Source organism: Montipora capricornis, chromosome 13 (assembly GCF_036669925.1).
Source record: "Montipora capricornis isolate CH-2021 chromosome 13, ASM3666992v2, whole genome shotgun sequence".
Lineage (NCBI taxonomy): Eukaryota > Metazoa > Cnidaria > Anthozoa > Scleractinia > Acroporidae > Montipora > Montipora capricornis.
In genome coordinates, this window is record NC_090895.1 from 2,609,580 (window position 1) to 2,634,343 (window position 24,764).

General features: G+C 39.5%; 1 protein-coding gene and 1 long non-coding RNA gene across 2 annotated transcripts; both read right to left on the minus strand.

Moving 5' to 3' along the window:
- Positions 1-1,165: 1,165 nt before the first annotated feature.
- On the minus strand, positions 1,166-14,501 carry LOC138030352 (uncharacterized). The gene is made up of 8 exons (XM_068878276.1): positions 14,366-14,501; positions 13,402-13,524; positions 12,588-12,710; positions 12,182-12,304; positions 7,883-8,220; positions 6,248-6,389; positions 4,280-4,402; positions 1,166-2,907 (listed from the first exon to the last, which is right to left on the minus strand). Exons 1-8 carry the CDS (start codon positions 14,499-14,501, stop codon positions 1,853-1,855), a joined length of 2,163 nt encoding a protein of 720 aa, XP_068734377.1. The 3' UTR covers positions 1,166-1,852.
- A 466-nt stretch (positions 14,502-14,967) lies between these two features.
- Positions 14,968-20,496, minus strand: LOC138029075 (uncharacterized). Its single transcript, XR_011127803.1, has 3 exons — positions 20,354-20,496; positions 19,749-19,848; positions 14,968-15,114 (listed from the first exon to the last, which is right to left on the minus strand). It is a non-coding gene; the product is annotated as an uncharacterized lncRNA (long non-coding RNA).
- Between the last annotated feature and the right edge of the window lie 4,268 nt (positions 20,497-24,764).

Consider the following 24,764-nt stretch of genomic DNA (forward strand, 5'->3'; position numbering starts at 1 on the left):
CGTAATCGGTTATGTAAATGACAACAAAATAAATCGTGAGGAAAAAAACATTGAAGTGCCAATCAGGCCCACAACGCTCACATGACCCGCTTAGCAACGGCACTGCTTCGGGATTCCATCGCCATTCCGCCCAATACAGGAATAAAATATGGAAAAAAAGAAGTTGAAAAATATAAGATTAGAAGTCTTCTGCGGTGACAAGACCCACTGGTCTCTCTCATATCCAGCGCGCTCTCGTGGAATAATTGTTAAGTAGACACTTAGCCTGACATCAAATTTAATGGTATGTGATAGGTCAAGTCAATGACATTCGACAACAAAAAATAAATCCATTCCTCATAGTACAGGAATCAAAAACCTGAAAATAATATTAGTAAAAAAACCTTAAACAATCAAATAAAAAAGGCATACACTCTTTTTTGTTTTATACATAGGCCAAAGCAAACAAATGAAGCAGCCGATCTCCAGTCATTATTCCAAAGAAATTTCACCTTTTTATCTTCACTTTCCTCAAAAAGCTTTTGTGAAAGTAAATTGTGATAGTATTTCTGTGCTGATTGTTGAGGCCCCATTAGGGAAGGGAGGAATCTAAGTATCCCGTATCCCTAAATATCCTGTATCCCGTTAATTCCTGTGGTTTGTATCACTGTAATACCAGTTCGGTTTTTTAAATATCCTGCATCCCGTTAATTTCCCCCCAAATATCCCATATCCCTGTAAGTATTTACCTAAATATCCCGTATTCCTGATAACCTCGAGTGGGGCCTTGTTGTTTAGTAGCATTAATGATAAGAAATAACCTTTTTCTGTTTTTACAACAAATACCGTCTAGTTAAATTATAGATTTAACTTTATGGTAATCTCTCCCCATTTCCGAAGTTTAACCGTGGTTATTGTTCACTGCAACTGGACAATTTGTGTTAACTGTTTGTACATCCCACAGATAGGCCCTTATAGGCGTCTTGTTTGTTTTAACACATGAAGGTGTATTTCCAACAGAGAAAAAGTTGAGGTGAATAATATATGTAAAGACAAAAAATCTAATAAAAATTTTGTTTAACTCAACGGACTTAACGGTGCTTTGTGTGTCTTTCCTGCAACACATGATCTATTTGAAAAAATATGGAAAAGTGCAGTTGCCGTGGAGCGGTTCATAATCGCCTTCAGTTTTCTTTCTTAGCGATTTTGAAGGGGCTATGGCACGTTATTCTAGGGTGTTTAGGGGACGTCTTTATGTAATCACGAGTTTAAAACTCGAAAATGGTAATGCATGCGGAATCGCTTTATTGATAATATTATCGTTAAATCACAAACAAGATGATTCTGAGCAAAAAAGACCCTTATCCATTCGATTTGCCATAAACTTGAAAAACGTCGGGCCGACTTTTTTCAAGATTAACCAAATGCAATCCGTTTCAATCTTGTCCATTTGTGTCCATCCATGCTTCAGTCTTTTTCCTTTTGCTGTATTTCTTTTATCACGGTTGTTCAACAGATTTAAGTGGTTATTGTAATGTTTCTACTTTTCGGGCAGTTTTGGGTGCCATGAAATTACATCATTTTCCGTAACATAGCCCCTTTATATTTATGAGATGCGTCTTGTTCACATCCGCAGATGTCTATTTTGCGTCGGACTGATCCCCTGTGCTGGTCGGATGAATCTTTACTCTACAACGTGGAAGAATTGTTTTTTAAGTTTTAAACCAACGGAAAGTAACGTTTAAGATTTCAGTAACGGAAAGAAATTAGCAGTCGGTTAAAGACCTTTTACAAGAAATACTCGACTGTCTTGATGTCCTCTTTAGATAGCATATGCCAGTGCTCGACGCACCTGCATTCCATTCAGTTTATCTTAGAACCACTTGAGACCTGACTTATACACGATGCTGTTGCCCCCGAATTGGTTTGCTACTGCTAGGTAAGTGTGACCTTTATACTCGAATGACTTGACACCTGATGGCATGTCGTGCTGTGGAAGCTCTTGATACCTCGACATAAACTCAGATTCCGAGTGCACATACAAAACTAAACGATAAAGTTCGGCCGCGCACAGGAACGTTTGACCACACATCGTAAAGGTATGCAAGGTCGAAACGTACCGTGGCTTTGAAATAGTTTCATTCATATTAACAAACTTTTCACCGTCCCACTTGTAAATCACAATTCCAGTCCTTGCCGCCGATGCAAGGAATACAGTATCGTTGATTGTGAAGGACTTGAGATCCAAGACGCTAAGGCCAAAGATCTGAGGGAATTTCGGGTCGACAAATTTCTTCCCCGACCATTTCATCACGTCTGAAGAATGGGAAGAATCCGAATTGTAACCGTTTGCAAAAACAATAAATGTTTCGTTGTGTATTGTTAACACTGTACTTGCCCACGCTCCATGTGTTCTTATTTCCTGTAACTCCTCAAACGTATTGTCCTTCCACTTGTAGATAGATGAGTTTATACTTTTAGAACTTCCATCGTAATAATTCGTGACTGCAAGGAACAGTTCCGAATGTATTTTAAAGAAGTTAAAACTGGTTGCTCCGGATGTTGAAATGTTCTGCCAAAGCTCGAAACTGTGTCCATTCCACTGGAAAACAGAAGAATTTAGATTGTAAATACTTCCATCGTTATGATTGGCGATAGCAATGTAATTTTTATCAGCGATCATAAAGTATTCGATGTCGTATGCTCCAGTGGTGTTTATGGTCTGGTGAAGCGTAAACTTTCCAGCCGACTCGTTTAGTTTGTAGATGCAAGAACCCACCTCGTAATTAAAATTACCTTCGGAACCCTCATGATACTTAGCGAAGGCCATAAACAAACTTCCATCAATAGTGAACACTTCAACATCCCAGGCTGACTGTGTTGGCAGGTCTTGATATTTTGTGAAGTAATTCAATTTGCTGGTACAATCTTCAATTAATAAATAAAAGAAATGTCTCATTATTTTAAAACTCCGCACAATATCAAATAAACAGGATGATATTCCCCATGTTCAATTTGCGCGAAGAAACTTTTTTTTCAAAAATCGTGGTTACTTTTCACTATAGGTACGATTTCAGGAAGATACTCGGGCTTTATCCACGTGTTACTTATTAATCTGTTAATGGCATCAGTGAAGGTCTTGATAATTTGTTTAAGTGAATCAATTTGCTGCTTCAACCTTGATGAATAAAAGAATGTGGCTGTATCGCTGGGGCATTACCCATACAATATTAAATAGCCGGGATAAGATGAAAAAGTTTTTTCCCACAAGCTAAGTTTGCTCTTAGAAATAAACTATCTTTAAAAGTTTTTATTTTTAGCTTTAGCACGATTTCGAAAGTGTTCCATTCGTTTCGGGAAGAACCCCAGATGTGATTTTTTTGGTTTCATTTACTGACCAGTAAATGGCGTCAGTGTCACGTACGATGAACGTTGTTAGCTTGCTTTAAAATGTATGAGTTTTTCGCTTTAAAGCAGTCCTGACCTGAAAGATTAGGATTTGCCGTTGACATATATTTTGCGTTAAAGTGCTGCCATGGCCAAAAGGTCAATTCTTTTTTTTCCTTTGGATTTCAAAATTATGTTAACTAACCACTAATTGACCCAAGTTTAAGCCTGGATTTCAAAAAGACCTGTTTATTTTAACTGGAATTTTCTTACTTAATGGTCCCCCATTACTAACTTTAAAATCTCGAGAGAGCTGGATCGAGAAGAAAATGACGGATTTCGGATTTCAGAACTATGTTAGCTAAACACTAACCAACCAAAGTTCTAAGCCTTTATTTCAAAAAGACCCCTGTTTTTTTTTTTTTTACTCAAAAATTTCTTATTTAATGGTCAGCTATTCCTAACTTAAGTTCTTGAGAGAGCTGGATCGAGGAGAAAATGACGTCAAAGGCTCACCAGTTTAAGAATGCAATGCGTGTGTACTGACGCCGCAAAGTTAATATGCAGGACTGGAGTTTTGGGTTTTTAGACTTTTGAACTCGTGTTTTGCATACACAAGAAGCTGCATTTACACGTTAAAATTTTAACGTTGTGAGTAAATGACGTCACTTTTCCCTAGATCCAACCGTCTGAGGTCCAATCAGTCAGTTTTGAACGTGAGTAATATGGCGGACCTTGAAATCCAAATGAAGGCCTTGACTTACGAATGTGGCCAACCACAAAAAAAACTATCATCACATCTTATATGAGAGTTTATGCTTCTGACGAATAGTACGTTAAAAAATTCGCAGCTCAAAATGAACTAGTGATATTTCCTGGCAATACGAATCATGGTAACACTTAGCTATTGTACCTGAACATGACCGTCCATCTCCAGTAAAGCCTGGCTTGCATGTGCAGTTGAAGTTTCCAGCCGTATTTGTACAAGTTGCACTTTCATTGCAATCATGGCTCCCGGTGCTGCATTCATCGACATCTGAATACCAAGAAAGGGATACAGGTACTCAATTAACGATTTTTAAATCCTTTTGATAAAAATCATCCAGCAGTTGATCTTTGTTCACCATCGTCACTGAACAAGCATGACTGTTTGAAAAAGGCCTTAACTTACGAATGTGGCCAACTACAAAAAAAAATTTTCTCATATTTTTTATGACAGTTTATGCTTCTGACAAATAGTATGCTAAAAAATTGGCAGCTCAAAATGAACTAGTGATATTTTCTGGCAATATCCGTTTCGCCTGTGTTGGTATTCTTACATAGTGTGCAGGTTATGCAATAGATGACTTTTGCGGAGATGTATGTAAAGTGGTCAGTGATTTTAACGGATCGATTCGGTCCTGAGATCCTAACCATGTTAGAAATAAAAACTTTCAGTCAAAGGCATCATTTTATCTACAAGCGTACACTACAAACCAACAGATTCCCATAACTACTTGTTGCATTCGTCCTATCATCCACAACACGTAAAAACGCCATCCCATTGTCTCAATTTCTTAGACTAAGACCCCTCTGTAGTGACGAGTCCAATTTTAACAGCAAGTGCGAGGAAATGTGCCAGTTTGTATTTGGGAAAACATCGTGTCCAAGAAATCGATCGCGAAACCGCACTCCAAACGTCACAGAACGAAGAAACCCAACAGAATTCCATTCACCCTCACGTATCATCCACAAACCTTGCAGTCAAAAATGTCATTCTCAAAAACTTCAAGATTCTCCGCAATGATCCTGAAAGTAAACATATTTCCTCTACCACCACTTATTTCATTCAAACGCAACAAAAACATAGGTAACTTTCTAGTTAGGAGCGCAATTAAATCTGACAACCAACCGGAACTTTCAAATGTACACGCACACGATGCAAAACTTGTCCTTTTATTTCTAACATGGTTAAGATCCCAGGACCGAATCGATCCGTTAAAATCACTGACCACTTTACATGCATCTCCATTCATGTCATCTATTGCATAACGTGCACACTGTGTAAGAAGACCTACATAGGCGAAAGAGGGAGAAGATTGGCGGACCGCTTTTGCGAATACCTACGTGATGTGGAAAAAACGACACAGTCCTAATCACTCCCACCACAACATGACAATTTGCGGCCTATCCTTAGACCACGCGAACAAACAAAGCCGCAAGAATTTGGAACAAAAATTCATCTTTCAACTAGGCACACCCTATCCTCACGGAATCAATGAACGCCTCTCATTCCATTAATTTATTCACAAATTCGTGTTAATATATTTCCACCAATGGCAAAGCTCCTCCACACCCGCATGAAAACCAACAACACCCACAATTCCTCAATTCGCTCTGACGAAGGGGCTAACGTTAACGCTCGAAACGTCAGCTTTCCAAATCGTTCACGGTGGTAACAGAGGTTTTGCACGGTAGCCATGTTGCATTGCAGGAACAAAAGATTCTTTTTCCTATGGGAACAAATGTTCTTTCTGATGCAAAACATTTTCATTGTTCCTGCCATGCAACATGGCTGCCGTGCAAAACCTCTATTCGACCTTTATCAACACGTTTGATAAAACCAAATTTTCCTGTTTCACTCTCCCACCGACGCAGCACCACGGTTTCTTTGGGAACTAGAAATTTGTGAACTACATTTAGCCTTAATACTTAATATGGCATTTAATCAGCTATGACAAGCCTTGAGATAAAATGACATTATGATCATGTCATTATGTTTGTTTTTATCATTTCTTATCCAGCCCGGCTCCTAGAATAATTGTGAATTATAACGACAGTAATGAACAAGAACATGGAGGAATCTAAATAACGAGGTGAGAGAAAAGAACAAAATGGCTACCTTTCCGGCATCCATAGAGTTCCACCCTCATTGATATGTAACCATGCCAAGCTGTTGGTTGGAAACGGATGAACTTCATCTCAATTGGCGAGTTGAGAACATTCTCAACGACAGTGTCGCGGTCTGAGTTTCCAGTGAACTCCTGGGTAAAAAACAAAACAAAGCGAGAAACTGTTACTCATTTGCACCGTCGTCATCTCGTCAGCTGCTATACTAGCTATGCTGTTATTCAGATATCAATCATGATTCCCTAGCCAGCCTTTATTTTGTAATTAGGACACCCATAGCTTTTAAGATTTTATTTACATATATCTATATATATATATATATTTATTTTAACCACAAATTTTAGTCGATGCTGCGGCTGGTTACGGTTTGCCGCCCAGCCAAAGCTTTTAATTTTTACTCTGGGCATCCAGACGTTTGTTCTGCCATAATAATAAAGATAAGAATGACAAAATTGATCATGATAATGATCAAGAGTATATAATAACGACAAAAATTATATGATGAGATAAGCGCACAAAGAAACCCTAACCTTAAACTTCATTAAGATACTTTAAAAAATGAATCTCGGTGTGAAGAGCTCCTTCCCTATTAAGACTGCTGGTGGAGGGGTCCAACTGGCTGCACAAGGCTTTAACTATTATAATTTTATTCTTGAAACAGTGAAACAAAGTCCCAACGATTCACTGTGACATTTTTTCTCTAACGTAACTTGATGTTTTCATGGCAACTAAATTATTAACACTCTTCGGATGGCTCAGAAACTAAACAAAAAACGTTTTACAACATGGCTATTTGTAATTTTGGGGAAATAAGGGATAGTTTGCCACAACTACACTTGTTAATAGCTAGTCTGAAAAGGGCGTCGTTTTCGTGCCAGTGTTACTATTTATAGACCAATTTCAGTAATTCCCAAATCTGGAGGACAAAACAATGGTTGTTCTGTCCCCTGACAGAAACAATCCTTTCAGATGCAAAAAAATCTTATTGTTTTGTCCTCCAGTCTGGGAATTAACTGAAAGGGGTCGACTATACGCAGGAGCTATTGTTTAAGGCCTTAATTTTTTTCGTTTTTAGCTGGTTCTCTTGTCTCCACCCACATTTCTATTCGTAATCAGGAATTTATTAACCATCGATTAATAAGTTGTGCGAAACTTACATTCAATTACTCGTTCTCATGAACAATAACAAAAATGATGTCAATGGATCTAGTACTAAAGCGCTAATTGGGGACACTAATGAAATTAACTCAAAACCGGAGTACCTGGAGAAAAATCTCTCGGAGCAGAGTAGAGAACGAACAATCTCAAACCCACATATGACGCCGAGTTTCTGGAACGAACCGGGGCCACAATGGTCTGAGGCGAGTGCTCTCACCATGATTGCGCCACCCCTGCTCCTTTCGTGAGTCTGCGAAGACGAAACTCAATGTACTTTGCTGGGTAACAATTATTGCCTTGTTAAATCACGGATGTAGACTGACTAAATGTACACGGCTACCTCCTACGAATATGTTTCCTGTTGGGGGACTAGTTCATATCTGCTCAGTCTGCGTTCCTAAAGTCTCATTTTACTTTCCAGGGCTAACTGAATAGTTCAAAGCAACATATATGAAATATTTGTTTTAACCTTCACTACTCCTTGCTCCTTGTAGTATTGGAAAGTCACATTATCGTTACTGTACTGCAGCTTGTACTTGGTCACCCACTGAGTGTGGACTCCATGAGGCCAACTGGGGTTGTAATTTCTTCCTTGCGTTGCGACACGGGTTATTATGGCGTTACCCAGATAAATCTGCAGCCATTGACTGACATTATTGCGAGTTACCCAAGCTCCTGCCTTGCTTGTGGTTTCTTTATAGTTCAGTCTTCCTTGACTGGGGCCATTGTTGCTATCCCATCGTGAAGAGGCTCCAATTTGCAAGTCTGAGATTAGACCACTTTCCATGCCGAGATTAAAATCACACTCTAGAAAGGAAAACAAACAACATGCATGATTTTAGCTCAGATTTACAGGAAAGCCACGAGATTTTACATGAAAGTCATTTATGTTGATGACCCATAAACCTAGCCTCCCATGCAGTCGTTTTTAGTGGAGTCGCATTTCACCTCCTCCTAAAAACAATGGCTTGGGAAGCCACCATTTAAACTTTATTCTGGAAGCAAACGAATGTACAGACAAAGGACGAAGAATACGAGGGGGTAGTAATAATGCCCTTGTGGATGTACTGAGAGACGAGTGATCACTCGAGGAATCTATTATGTTAGAATTTTTTTTCATTGAACGAAATGATATATATGAAATGGACCATATATTGACCCTGACTCCGGTTATGAAATCAAGTGAAGCTATAACCCGCGATCATGACCTCCCTTCCTACTTATCATTTTGGGGAAGCAGGGCATGATACATTTCCTGTACGGATCGCATGTGAAAAAGTCGGAAAATTGGCCTTTTTGTCTGATTGGCCGAGAAACAATAGAGCTCTTGGAGCCTCGCTCCGATTGGTTACAGAAATGCAAATCATACTTAAGTAAAATCAGTTAACATCTGATCATATTATGGTCGTCGAGAAGGATTTGAACAGGAATGATGTTTGGATTTGTTTACAGCTGCTGTTGCCTCGACTTCAGATTTTTTTCAAAAATCTTTAAAGGATGAGCAGGGAGAATGCATCCGAAGCATGGTTTGTCTGAAAGAAGACATTGTAGTTGTATTTCCTACGGGATTTACAGTCCCGAACTTCTAGAAAAAATGCATCGTTCCACTTCCACCGACTCGAAAGTGTTGTAGTGGTGGTAAATCCTTTGGAATGTATTCGGAAGCAACAAGTCGTAAATCCAAAAAGAGCCGAATAGAACTTAATGCTGCCACAATCGCGGAATCAGCCGAGCTTGACAGAGAAATTCGGCATTGTTTAGGGAAGCGTTGAACAATGGTTTAGTGACACTTACAAAAAAGTGGTAGTAGCCCAAACGCAGGGCCGGGGCCGGGGCCGGGGCCGGGGCCGGGGTCGGGGTCGGGGTCGGGGTCGGGGTGTCATTTTTTTTCAAAATTTTTTCGTTTCAATTTTTGTAGTTATTCTCCCATACTGTTATTTTTTAATGTTCGGCATCTTTCCTTTATCTATGTTGGAAATTAGTCAAAAAATATAAGTTTGCTTTACGAAAAGAATTTCCGACTGAAATTTAATACGTTAAACTAAGTGATTCGCGCTTCGCGCGTTAAGTTATGTCGCCTAATTGTTTTAATGTATGGAACTATATTTGCAATTTTATTTACCACAGCAAGTTTGCATGAGTTGAAAGGTGACAACTAATTAGAAATTCAGAAATATACAAATCGAAACTGCAAACGCGCAAATTATTTTTCACTTTCCTCCGATCAAGAACGTTAAAGACAATCAATAGAAGAAATCAAACCATAAGATCGTGTAGATTAGAAGACACAAATTGTAATAATTATATTCAAGAAATCAGTTGCATTCTTCTTTTAGCCTATCGCCGGAATTCCAAAACATTAATCTACTTCTGTAATATTTTCCTTTCAGTCGACTAGTTCAACGACATATAGATCGAGCAGCTAGTACGAATAAAAATCTGAAAATCTACAGGATCCTTGGCTCGTACGCAGGTGCGAATCACCTAGAAACACTGAAGACTCGCCGAGCGCCACATTTTAAAACCACATTTTAATGTTTACTTCGTAAGAAACTTCTCCGCAATACAAGTAAAACGAAACAGAACATAGCCATAATTCCACTATGGTCGTCACGCAAACGTTCTCAGTTGCTTGTTTTCGCAAAATTGTTCTAAGTGTGGTTGTTCTTTTTCTCGTAAAATTGGATTCGATCTCTTGAAGTCCGAATAGAATTGGCTAGCAAGTTCCTATGCGACTGACTTTACTACAAACCGTTTGTGGTAAATCAGACAACAACATTGACAACAACACGAACAAACAAGCAAAAAGAACGCTGCATGACTGCGTGACGATCATCGTGGAACTGTGATTCTGTTGTTTTTTTTTTTTTTTTTCGAAGTGAATATTACGATGGGACTCTGTCTGGCAGTTAGCGTGTATTCCATAATCTCCAATTTTAGCAATTTCGGAAATTCTCTTAATTTCGAACAACAAACTTCGATTTTCGGAAAGACATAAAATGCCCCTTAAGAGCTTTCATAGCTTCCGTAGGTTCCTCAATTTTTTTGACTTATTGCCCCCATAAATGATAGTCACTCGAGAATGACGACAAAATGACACAAATTTTGGAAAAAAAGACACCCCGACCCCGACCTCGACCCCGGCCCCGCGTTTTGGCTACTTCCGTTTAAGAATGCAATGCGTGTGTACGCCGCAAAATTAATATGCAGCACTGGAGTTTTGGGCTTTCAGACTTTTGAACTCGTGTTTTGCATAAACAAGACGCTGCATTTACACGTTAAAATTTTAAGGTTGTGAGTAAATGACGTCACTTTCCCCTAGATCCAACCCTCTGAGGTCCAATCAGTTAGTTTTGAACGTCAGAAAATTGAAAGCTCAAAATTTGGCCAGTCAGGTGTTAAGCAAACACACTTTTAAAATTTGAAAAAAAAGGAAGTAATTTTTTGAACATAAGTAGCACTTTAACTACTTGTGATTTTGCTCCAAACAGGCCGCACAAGTTGCATTAAGTTTCCCGAATTGCCATTTTCCTAATAGTTGATTCCTAGTGGTTCCTGAGTAGTTCAAGTCCTTTTACGGTGGGCGCTAACAGCTAGTTTTGCACTTTATATTGAAATTACGATTTTGTCAGTTTGCCCCTACAGAGGACGTCAGCCACCAGGGACTCAGTGGGAACTTACCATTAGCAAACTGCGCCGTTGGCAGTTGATTGTCCAGAGGCCGAGCTCATGAGAGGAATGGGTCTATTTAACAAATAGATTCCATGTTGCCGTGCGTCTGTTCAGTAATAGATCACAGACGACGTCAAAATGTGATAAGGACAAAAAAGTGCAGCCGAGTGTGTCACTGATGTTCTTACCACATTTTGACGCCATCTGTGATTTATCACTAAACATACGCTCGGCAAAAAATATAATTTTTACCACAATTGCTTGTAATCTCGCAATCTGATTGGCTAATTGGCCGTTGTCGATAAGAGTCTGGACAACCCTGCCGCGTCAAGCTCGCGTCAATTTGTCACGCAAAGTAATAGCCAATCAGGAACCCTCATTTTGGGAAATAAACCAATCGTATTGCGAGAAAGTTATAGACAACGCTTGCTCTTTCTTTGTATCATGAGTTTGGTCTCCCTCTGAAATAAACACTTTCTTTGGCATTGAATATTGTGGTAAAAAACAAATCGAAAGCGGTTCGGCGTTGGCTGCACCTCGTGAGTCCACAACATTTTGACCACCGTGATGACGAATATCGTTGTCGATGAGAGTACAGACAACACTAAACCCCTTTCGATTTGTTAAATATTTGTTTTATAAAATAAAGAATTAAAGTTTTGATCATGACGTCAGCTTTGCGTTTGTCCTCTAATAGATCATAAGGTGGGAAACCAATGCATGCATTATTGAGCTTATTATATAAACCTTGATTGACATAAGAAACTGGTTTGCATTCCTTTTTTGAAGAACATTTATTCTTGCATTAAGAAGCAGGTTGTGACCTCATCTCATGGATACACCCATACCTGACACTAGCTTGTGGGAGGGGTTAACAAAGCTTAAATCAGACGCGGCGACAAGAGTGGTCTACGACAAGCCCGTGTTGTATCGGTCTCTGGAAAACTTGTCACAGTACACGATGCTTTAATTTGAATGCTTTGAATTGTCCTACTACAGTCCACCCCTTTTGTTTCTGACACAAAATAATGGCTCAGCTCTAAACGAACTAGTGATATTTCCAATACGAATAAAAGGAACACTACTGCTATTGTACCTGAACATGAAAGTCCATCACCAGTAAAGCCTGTCTTGCATGTGCAGTTGAAGGTCCCAGCCGTATTTGCACAAGATGCATTTTCATTGCAATCATGGATACCGGTGCTGCATTCATCGACATCTGAATACCAAGAAAGGATACAGGTACTCAATTAACGATTTTTAAAGCCTTTTGATAAAAATCATCCAGCAGTTGATCTTCGTTCACCATCATCACTGAACAAGCATGACTGTTTGAACAAGGCCTTGACTTACGAATGTGGCCAACCACAAAAAAAACTGTCATCACATCTTATATGAGAGTTTATGCTTCTGACGAATAGTACGTTAAAAAATTTGCAGCTCAAATTGAACTAGTGATATTTCCTGGCAATACGAATAAAGGTAACACTTAGCTATTGTACCTGTACATGACCGTCCATCTCCAATAAAGCCTGGCTTGCATGTGCAGTTGAAGTTTCCAGCGGTATTTGTACAAGTTGCATTTTCATTGCAATCATGGCTCCCGGTTCTGCATTCATCGACATCTGAATACCAGGTAAGGGATACAGGTACTCAATTAACGATTTTTAAATCCTTTTGATAAAAATCATCCAGCAGTTGATCTTTGTTCACCATCGTCACTGAACAAGCATGACTGTTTGAACAAGGCCTTGACTTACGAATGTGGCCAACTACAAAAAAAACTATCATCACATCTTATGTGAGAGTTTATGCTTCTGACCAATAGTACGTTAAAAAATTGGCAGCTCAAAATGAACTAGTGATATTTCCTGGCAATACGAATAAAGGTAACACTTAGCTATTGTACCTGAACATGACCGTCCATCTCCAGTAAAGCCTGGCTTGCATGAGCAGTTGAAGTTTCCAGCCGTATTTGTACAAGTTGCATTTTCATTGCAATCATGGCTCCCGGTTCTGCATTCATCGACATCTGAATACCAAGAAAGGGATACAGGTACTCAATTAACGATTTTTAAATCTTTTTGATAAAAATCATCCAGCAGTTGATCTTTGTTCACCATCGTCACTGAACAAGCATGACTGTTTGAACAAGGCCTTGACTTACGAATGTGGCCAACTTCAAAAAAAACTATCATCACATCTTATGTGAGAGCTTATGCTTCTGACGAATAGTACGTTAAAAAATTCGCAGCTCAAATTGAACTAGTGATATTTCCTGGCAATACGAATAAAGGTAACACTTAGCTATTGTACCTGAACATGACCGTCCATCTCCAGTAAAGCCTGGCTTGCATGTGCAGTTGAAGTTTCCAGCTGTATTTGTACAAGTTGCATTCTCGTTGCAATCATGGATACCGGTGCTGCATTCATCGACATCTGAATACCAAGAAAGGGATACAGATACTCAATTAACGATTTTTAAATCCTTTTGATAAAAATCATCCAGCAGTTGATCTTTGTTCACCATCGTCACTGAAAAAGCATGACTGTTTGAACAAGGCCTTGACTTACGAATGTGGCCAACTACAAAAAAATTTTTCTCATATTTTATATGAGAGTTTATGCTTCTGACAAATAGTATGCTAGAAAATTCGCAGCTCAAAATGAACCAGTGATATTTTCTGGCAATACGAATTATAAAAGTAACACTTAGCTATTGTACCTGTACATGACCGTCCATCTCCAGTAAAGCCTGGCTTGCATGTGCAGTTGAAGTTTCCAGCCGTATTTGTACAAGTTGCATTTTCATTGCAATCATGGCTCCCGGTGTTGCATTCATCGATATCTTAATGAGAAAAGGATACAGGTACTCAAAGTTTCAAAGTTTGATAAAAGTCATCGAGCAATTCACTTTGATCTTTGTTCACCATCATCAACTATGATGACTGTTTGAAAGGCGCCTCAATGACTTTGAATTTCAATGTGGCTATAAAAACGAAAGAAATACCATCCTATTTTATATCGGACTGATACTTCTGACCAACCTTTGGCCAAAAAAGCGAAGGTCGAAATGAACTCAGGCTATTAAATTTCCAATACTGCTAAAAGCGAGGAACACAACTGCTTTTGCACTTGAACATGAAAGTCCATTTTTAAAATCATTTCTCCTTTCGCAGAATCTTCTCTTTCCTTCTTTAACTTAATAGCTGCCACACTTAAACGTTGTACGTTCTCAGGAAAGCAGCCAAAAAAGGTGATGACATTTGCCTGTCCTTACCGTTTTCGCACTTTTCTCCTGTAAATCCCGGTGAACACTCACAGGCATAGTTCTTCTCAGTGTATCCCAAAAGACACTTTCCATTCTTGGGGCATGGATTGTAACAGCAAGGATTCTGATGAGGTAAGATAATCATAATATATCGAATTCAGTTCAGAGCACGAAGTTCCTTGGCTCGAATTTTTCAGTTGCGGAGATATTTATTGTCTTACTTTTTGGTTTGCCTTCCCTCAATCACTTCCCAACACCGTAGTAGATTAAGATACCGAAAAATCGTTTTATAGGATTAGCCATGTCATTTCCACGTTTTGCTGCACTATTGGTGAGTGTAATTAGTTTCACATTCCATAAACGAATCACTTTCTGCGGGAAGTAAAAGCTGAGATAAAACTGAGATTTAGCCTGACTACAAAAGCAAAGCAATACCCACACCACTTCAGTTATGCTGAGAAGGGGTGAAATCTGGCCCAATCGTTTCAATTTAACATGAGATACCTTTGCGCCTCTGTATGTCCAACCCTGTCTTGGCTTGAGATCTTTCGGGTGCTGACAGTGGTCCGAATCACTCAGTTCACAGATAACGCTGCTTGGAGATTTTCCGCTACTAATGTTGACAGACACACACTTGTTTTCCAAGAGACACCAATGTTCACATCCGTATTTTCCCACAGTGAAATTCATAAACACGTGTCCTTGAAAGTATTGGCCCGTTTGTAGAGGAAGAAGGTGGATAGTTCGAGGGGAACAATCTACGAACAATAGCACAAGTCACTGACACCAAGTGCAAATATTGCAATTTTACACAAACCAATTACTAATAGGAAATTTGCGGACATCACTAACAGCCGAAGATCACAAAAAGTGATGCAATAACTCAATGACTTTCAACATGGGCTACATCAATTAAGCTGCAACTCAACGATTTTCCTCTTCCCCCTCTCTTTCTCCCCCCTCCACCCCCCTCCCTCCCTCTCTCTCCCTCCCCCTCTCTCTCTCGTTGTGTTACTGATATTTCGCGTGTTTTCCCGTGCTCTCAGTCGCTCTCTTTCATGTTAAGCATCGCTTACTCGTCGCCTGCTTACTGTTTTTTTTTTCTCTTTTTCTCTTCTTTCCTCGTTGTACGACATATTAAATAAATACTAGGGTTTTTTTTTTTTTTGCTTTTTTACTAAAACGCAATGTCAAGTGAAGTACGCTGGCCGTGCAACACGCGGATTCCAGCAATGCGACACTTCGCATATTGGCTTACATGAAAAGTTGAACGTAAGCACGGACGGAAGGACAGGCGGTCGTTTGATGACGTCATAACCACAAACCAAATATTGCTCATCCCCGCTGTTATGATTAGGCCCTGTAAACGAAATATTAGCCTTCCTAACAATTGTATTTCACATAGAGTTCACGGTGTTGAATCGGGCAAAATCCTTCCCTGGAACTGAAGAAGTTTTTAGGCACTCTAAACACGAAAAATTGTGTTATTCCGTTTGAAAAGAAAAAAGTGCCAACCGCCTCACTGATATGTTACGGAGCCTACGCGCAAGGATGATGACGACGGGTTTCGAGAACGTTGTCTTAAAATATTATTTCCCGTTAGAACAGTTTTTAAATGATTGTCGTAAAACCAAAACCAAAGTAATTACTTTGGCCAATCAAAAAGGACGGAGACAATCCAGTAAACCAATCAAAACTCGAAGTAATTACAAGTAGCCGACACAAAGCGCGGGAAAATGTGCACGCGCGAGCCACGATTGGTTTTGGTTTCACTTCTGATTGGTTGAAAAAGTGGAGCGAGAACTTTGAACCAATCACTGAGTGAAGTAATGCAAAAGCAAAGTAATTCGCTAATTACTTTTGACACTCAATTGAAAATCGCTCTATTTGTAATAAATTTGCGATTACTGCATGTCGTTCGGCATGGAAAGTGTGTATAATGATTCCAGGATTAGAATTGTTATGAATGGTGTGGATGTTTGGAGACAAAATTTGGCAATGTATCGTTGTTCTGCCAACGGTTATCCTATGTGTAGACTGACTATCCAAGAATACTTCAATATCTAACTCTTTAATATCTTGTCTTGCTAGAGCGGTTTTCAATTGAGTGTCGAAAGTAATTAGCGAATTGCTATGGTTTTGCATTACTTCACTCAGTGATTGGTTCAAAGTTCTCGCGCCACTTTTTCAAACAATCAGAAGTGAAAACAACAACCAGTTGTGGCTCGCGCGTGCACATTTTCCAGCGCCTTGTGTCGGTTACGTGTAATTACTTCGATGTTTGATTGGTTTACTGGATTGTCTCCGTTCTTTTTGATTGGCCAAAGTAATTACTTTGGTTTTGGTTTAACGACATTCGATTGAAACTCGCTCTATACTTAGACACCGTTTGAAACTATTTGATAAATGCACTTGAAAACTCCAGGTGAACTCGAAACTACTATAGATGCTGGATACTGAATACACGCAGGCACATGTGCAAGATATATATAAGAACATGTTAAAATGTTATAATTCAACTTGAATACCGTTGAACGATCGAAACGTAGTTGTTGTTTTTTAACGTTAACTTCGGTTTATAGTAAAATCCGCTCCTAAAAATTGTTTCATTTGAAAAGAAAAAAAGAAAATACTCTTTGGCAGATACACCCCTATTTAAATTGGCGTCACGTGGTAACATGACATCAAAATGACGTCACAACTTGTAACACAACATCGTCAGGTGCTTGAGTCATCCAATGGGACATTTCCATGATGACGCCATATGACTACAAGTACCAGAATCCTTCAGGTTTCGCTTGTCTCATGCTAATTAGAGCTATTGTTATTTTTACCCCACTGGGAATACAAAATTTAAATATGAAAAGAAAAACAAACTGAATTGTGGTAGTTGTAGTCAAATGACGCCATCGTGAAAATTGCCTATTAACCTCAAATTTGTTCATTTCCCGTTGTTGTCAGAACGAGAACAGCAAAGAGGTATATGAAAATGTAAAACGCACGAGCGGGGCCTGGAGAGCCGTTGTTTTCGTATGGAAAATCGTAAAATTTCGAGTGCAATTTGGAATAAATGAGCGTTTCAAAGATGAACAAAAAATTAGGGCGAGTGCAATTGGTAGTTTATGGAAAAAAATATTAACCTCTTACTGGCCGAGCACCGAGGGCCGCTCTGGGGAATAATATGGTCTTTAAGATCTACGACGTCGACGAAAACGCCCCTTCAAAATATAACTTTGCAATATCGTAAGTCTTTTGTGATTAGTCCATCTCGTTCACTCCATAAAATGTTGTCAAAAGATCTTAAATTAAATTGGGCACGAACGGTTTCAGAGTAAAAATAGTGAACGATAGGTTCACACTTGTACACTCGCGTTGTCGTCTATACCTCAAATTAATATTTGGTGATTTCACGTCGTTGTTGTGAAGAGAACCGAAAAATAGTCGCTAAAATGCGTGCCGCACGTGCAGCACGATTATTTTTGCCTCTTTAACCAATGATATTGTTGCTTTGTAGCGTTTACGTTGACGACCGCGTCGTAGATCTTAAAGTCGCTATTGGCCCGAGGTCGTGGCAGTATAGACTTGCCACAAGTCGACCTCTCAAGAATCCCAGGAAAAATGTTTTGGCGAGCGAAGCGTGATATTTCGGACGCGAAGCAGATGAGCAAGCGACGAAGTCGCGAGAGGTAGACCTTCGTCCGCGCGCTATCTGCATGGGACGGCCCATGAGACGAAGGACTTTTGAAAGTCTAGTGGCAGTACGGACCTAGCGCAGCAACTGCACACAGGCTCTCCGTGCGTCGAATGGCGCGCGGTTAACAGCTGCATGGGAGGGGATTGGAGCTCATTTTCCCCGCTCGCTCCAACTCCCCAGCTGTTGACCGCGCGCCATTCTACACACGGAGAGCCAGTGTGCAGGCTAGTACAAAAACGACAGAGGGTCCCGAGCAAGTGAGGTTAGTCAGTTGTTTATTGCATGGCATCGTTTCTTTGCGCGATCGGACACTTCACCGCTTGGCGAATATTCGTAATCTTTGTCTTTCATGAGCGAACTATGAACGGTAACCTTTTACGAGTGAAACTAAATTCCACGTGTTATAATTGTACTACTATAATAGGCCATTTTCGAAATATCAAATATTCAGCTTGAAAGTGAGGCAGTGAGGACAAAGACAATAGAAACACGTGGGAATTATGTGAAAAATATTTACATATCATCCACTTTCCTTTGTCTTTGTCCTCACTGACTCGCTATCAAGCTGAATTTTAATATATCGAAAAAGGCCTATTCCATCGTTCCATTGAATTATAGCAATACAATTCCAAAATTGTATTGCTATAATTCCACTTGTTATAATCGTCCTAAATCAAATAATTTCCAGAGCCTAAAAGGATCGGGAAATTATTTGATTTAGTATAAAACGCGCGTGAAATTATTCCTAAGTTTCATTCGTCACCATTTGATTACCCACACTAATTAAAGCAGTTTGTATTGTGGCGATGGCCTAGTTGCTTAATTAATTAAGCTCCCTATTTGCCAAATGAAACCCAGGTTAATTTCCCGGCCACTTGCGCTGCAAAGAGTCAAAGAGGGTAAGGGACTGGCCAAACAGGGAATGTTTGGCGACCAAACAACATCAAACATTGTTATACAGCGATGTTTCTCGTGACGTCATCTATTGTTATTAATATGCCAACCAGAACCTAATTGGCTGTTGAAGCAATGACTTTTTTTGTTTCGTGGTTGTCAAATTTGAATATAAAAAAAAATGTGACGTCAATGTTTTTAAACAAGAAATATCGCTATAGCTTAATGACTCGTCCCGATGGAAACAGTTCACTTTGTTTCCCTCGAATTTCAGCGTTTCCCTCGGCTGTGCCTCGGGGAAACATTGAGATTCTCGGGAAACAAAATGAACTGGTTCCCTCGGGACCAGTCATTAAGTGTTTATTGTTTGGTGACCAAACATTTTACCATTTGGCCACCTTGTTTGGTGCTGTTTGATCGTGTTTGGTTGTGTTTGATAAAATTTGAAAGGCCATCAAACATTCGATCAAACAACTTAAAACATTACTTTCGTTCTCCTGTTTGAAAGGCGAACTTTTGTTCGTTTAGCCAGCCGTATCAAACATGTTTGGCGCGCCCATGCGTTCCACGCTAGCTCAGCCGCTTGTATCCACCTGTTTTTTACGTATTTGTGTCCCATAGTTCAAATTGTTTTACCATTTGGCCACTCACGTCAACATCAGCATGTTTATTTCAATCAAATGCAAGATAACTTGCGAAGTTTCATAAATTAACGAATAGTGGCTGCAGGTGTACTGGTCTGCAACGCATGAAGTCAGAATTTGTTTTTTTTTTCGTGTAAGACTTTGTTCAAATAAAACTCACCTTGTTGAGCGTCTGTATTGTTTTCAAGAAAAGCCAGCAACAGCACAGAAACCATTAGCCAGTTGAGAATGAAAAGGCAACAGCATTTCATACTTGGAACCTAGCAATATAAACTTTCATGCATTGTACAACTTCCTTCACAAAGGGTTGGCCTGTTTTAACTTTTTGGAGTAATGAGCTGTAGTTATTCATTAGCCAAACTGGAAGTTCCAAAGTATAAAACTGTTTTTCAAGCGACTATCAATAACATGAACGGTCACTATGAACAAATATAACCTGGAAAAAACATGCGACATATTGTAAACATCAGATCAAGTATGAAAGGACAACTAAATTAGATACCTTTTTGCCAGTTTGTTCACAAGTTACTAAATAAGGTGCGATTTGGTCATGCAGAAAAGAAAAAGAACCCTTCACTTTATTAAGTTCACTCGTTAGCTTTTTTAGAAAAGTAATAAATTGGATGACTATAATGGTGGTTTATGGTTCGTAATTTAGCGATGCAGGTGAATGATTACAATCGAAAATTTATCCGGCAGTGAACTGATGCTTGCCCAATTCAAACCGTGACGAACTGAGTCGGATCAGGCGAAAACTGCTCTTACCTGATATCGCGTCGTGAAGGCTGAGCTTTAAGCAAACAGGATTCGACTTTACTTGCCGTAGAGTTTAAAGCTCTCAGATAAGTTGATTGTTTGGTTCTGAATCAGGTCGTTGATGTTCGTTCTTAAAGCGAAATGACGCTTACCATTTTACCATAATTATGTCGCGCTCACATATGTTCGATTTCTGGGTTCTTAATTAAATTGAATTCTTATATACCTATTGACTGAGTGGGAGGGCCAGACGGGAAACTATTTGGTCCGCGCGCCACGACCGAAGGCCAAATATTTTCCTGTCTCGCCCGACCTAATCTCAGTCAAAAAGAACTTTATCACATGGATTCTTTAAACCAGTTATGAGTACTCAGAAGATGAAGTTTGGACAAAAAAAGTTACGAGGTTGCATAAGAAATTTATCTAATACGTTGTTTGCATTTGATTTTCTGGCTGTAAATAAGTTGTATGTTTACAAGCGACGAAATCACCTAAAATCGCATCAAACAGAGCAGCACGTGTTCCTAACAGGACCGTACGGCTTTTTGCCGCCCTTCTCGCGCTAATGCACTGCCCTCTCGTACGGGGGGGATTCACTTTCTCAATAGTTTTGAAATGAAAGCGCGCTCGGCGCCGGCGCCGTACGGGCCATATATCACGTCTTAATAAAGGTCGGAGCTTCCGGTAAACGATATTCGACTTTACTTGCCTCAATTCAATATCTTGATGAATCGTGACGATTTGTTTTACTCAAGAGGCAGGTGGATGATGTTTGTTCTTAATGCGCATGACAACAAACTTCAACATGGTACCCGAATATAAACAACTACCATTCATACCACATGTCAAGCCGCTTACATATGTTGATCGCTTGAGTCTTAAACCGCGAAGATATGGGACTGTTTCGTTTCTTAAGCATAAGTATATGTTCGTCTTGTTTTACTGAAAGGTCAATTTCTAATTAAAGCACACGGACGACAATAAACGGCAAGACTCGCGAATTTGAATAACGCTTGCCATTCATACCATATGTTAAACCGCTCACATATGTTGATCACTTTGTTGATCTGTTGATTGCTTCGTTTCTTTATCATGGGGATATGTTGATTACTTTGTTCTGCGAGAGACAATAAACCACAACATACCCAAATAACGCTTACCATTCTCATAGCGGCATACGTGGATGGTAGGGCCAACACATGTTCGTGGCTTCGTTCTTAATTAAAGCGCGAGAATTGTCGATTGATGGCACCACAAACTGCTGACCATGTTATGCAAAAGAGAACAAATAATAAATAAATAAATAGGAACCAGGTGCCTGGAAAGGGGGACACGGCAGTTATTATTACCACCATGCACTGTTCAACATTAAATGGTCAGGAAAAATACAGGACGATGATGCGCTAACATTGTGGCACTGGACACACAGCAGACCTCTGAAGCTTATTTCAACAACATTCCTTTTCGTGCCCGCTTTTAAAAAGGGATCTGACCCACACCGAAGCAACATGTAACATCCTACTTTGACCCAACTTTTTAAAAGTCCTGTTGGAAATCTACCAACTCCACTATGGCATATCCAAGTGTGAATGTGTCAGTACATTCCCCTTTCCCAAGTACTTCAAAGGAAGGATCCGGGGGTCACTAGCCGATTATTTCAATCGGTATTTGTTCACTTGACTGTGAATATGCACACTCTAAGCATATCTAACTAGACACGTGTACGAAAACCGGGCTTGGTCAACGCTTAACGTGTAGTATACTTTATTCTCCGGATTGCGACTTATCCACTGGATAAAGTTATCGGGCCTTCGGACAACTGAGGCCCTTTGTTATTTGTCAAAGATTTGACAGGGGAGGAGCCGCGTTTACGAGATTTGATGGGAATCTTCGGGATCCCTAGCTTGTGCTTTCTTAGGACTTAGATTTTGAATCGGGTTCAGAGCCTGGTTTTCACTTGAGACTCAAGGACAAGCAACATACGCAGATGTATTTATAGCGAGGTTCTAATTAGAGTCTATTCCTGTAACATAAGGTACCAATGATCATCAAGCTCTGTTTGTCACATTAGAACCTTGCGTGACTTAGCACGCATGTTTATTACGTGGAATGCCGAAGGCCGAAGGCCGAAGGCATACCACGTCTTAAATCCGCGCTGGTGTCGTTTTTTTTCTGTTGGTAGTCAACATACCCCACGGATATTGAGTTAATCTCCGATCGGGTGAATTTACATTTATTCCCTCCAGTAGGTCCAAACTTTCCTACCCCAAGGAGAACTCATAGTCTTTCCCAACCTCCACAATTATCTGCGAGCGCGTTAGACCACTCGGCCACTGTAACACATTCCGTTAAACTTGATGAAAGCAATGATTTATTGTGGAATCGATCCGCCCGCCATGATTGATTCAGTATTAAACTATTCGATAAAGTGGACAGATGCTTTTTCTTTGAGAATGGCAAGCTTTAAAGATAAGGATAATGTTCTACGTTATTTCTAGATCTTGCCTCGTAATTGTGTGTTCTACTGTGAACACTATTTTGCATAGAACGAATAGGAGTACGTACAACAAAGGAGACTAATGTCACGCATGCGCATCATCAATGGCAAATTCAATTTTATTTGCATTGTGATTGGTTGAAAACCTTCGAGAGAGTCTTAGAACGCGGGAAGAAAAGATGTCGACGCTGTCGCTAGTTGTAGTTTTTACTGCATTCACTTTCAATGCTATCTATGCACTTGTGGTACAAATACCGAAAGGAGATAAACAAAAGCTAGAAAGACCGCGGCAATTCCTTATACTTGGGAAAGTCCTTTATCTCGGATGAAACGAAACATGCTTAGATCGGCTCTTTTAGAATGATGCGGTGTGCTCAGACTAGTCAAAGGATTGCGCGAAGTTGGAAAAATCTACTGTGAACACTATTTTGCATAGAACGAATAGTTTGTTCGCTGTTTTGACGTAGAAAGAAAATAAGAAAATAGCTTTCAACGGCCAGACAAGTAAAAAATGAAACCGAATCAGCTATCGCCGTCACGGGGACTTGCAGCGGTCCCCTATCCAAGTACTAACCTCATTCGGAGGAGCTTAACTCTAGCTGACACGTGAACTAGCATCAACGATTGTGATCTTTGTGTTTTTAAAATTGTCGAACTTCATAACACTTGAATGAAAAAAAAAACGGAAACTAACAAAAACCCGGTGTTTTGCCGTAATTTTGTCACAGGTGCATCCTTTGTTTCGTGAGTTGTTAGTATTAAACACGCAAGGTAACTTGATCACAGGCGGGCGCTAAAATCGATGTCACTTTCGATTTTGCGATTTTACTTGTACGACCAAAAGTACGATAGAAATATTGAACTCTGATTGAACGTAACAAAAATCTCCCGAAATGTTTTTCGCTGATGGCAAATTGTTTTCTTCTCGATCGACACTTCTAGAAGTTCCTTCTGCTCTCCTTAAAAACTACGTATTAATATTTATAAATATACTTTTGCGTCAATATTTGTTTTGCATAAAGCAGGCTAGCAAAATCTGTACCTTGCTTAGTTCGCATTTTTGAGCGTTAAAATAGAATTTTTGGTCGTATGTTCGTGGCAGTAAGTCGCATATTATGACGTCTCCCATCCAGACACTAACCCCGCTGGAAATGGGTTAACTTTAGAAACATTACAGCCAAAACATGTGTTTCCTGCTCCGGAAGCATAATAAAAGTTAAGAAGTTTTACAGACTCGGAGCTAAAAGTTAAAACTTATGAAATATTTCGTCCGTTTTTCAACCGGACTTCATCAGTCAATGATATGAATGTTAAAAAGATGAATTTTAAAAAAGGGTTTTTTAACGCCTCTTGGGGGTTAGAATTGTATCATAGATAGCTGCCCTTTTTTAAAATTCATCTTTTTAACATTGATATCATTGACTGATGAAGTCCGGTTGAAAAACGGACGAAATATTTCATAAGTTTTAACTTTTAGCTCCGAGTTTGTAAAACTTTTTAACTTTTATTTAGAAACTTTGGTCTTGGAAAGCTGTCAGTAGCTCAGAGTGCACGCTTAAGCTTGTGGTGAAAAAGAAGTTGTAAATAATCAACATGTCAGCCTTGAAGCCGCCAGCTCGAGTGTAGAATCATGACGAACATTTGTAGTTTCTGAGAACTATTTACTACTTCTAGCTTTTGTTGATCGATGATAGAGAGTTTTGGCGATCTCAACCCGGACTGGACTACTGGATTCAAGCTGTAAAGTCTTAACGAGATTTCAAGTTATTGTGGAACGTTTCAGTGGCACCAAGTTACTCTAATACTGAAATCAAGATTATGGAATTATAAGAGGAGAACTTTGGACTGGACTATAGAACACGCAATTACGGAATTTTTAGATTTTTGAGCATTGAGCAGCGCAGTTTCTTTAGAAAGTAACCT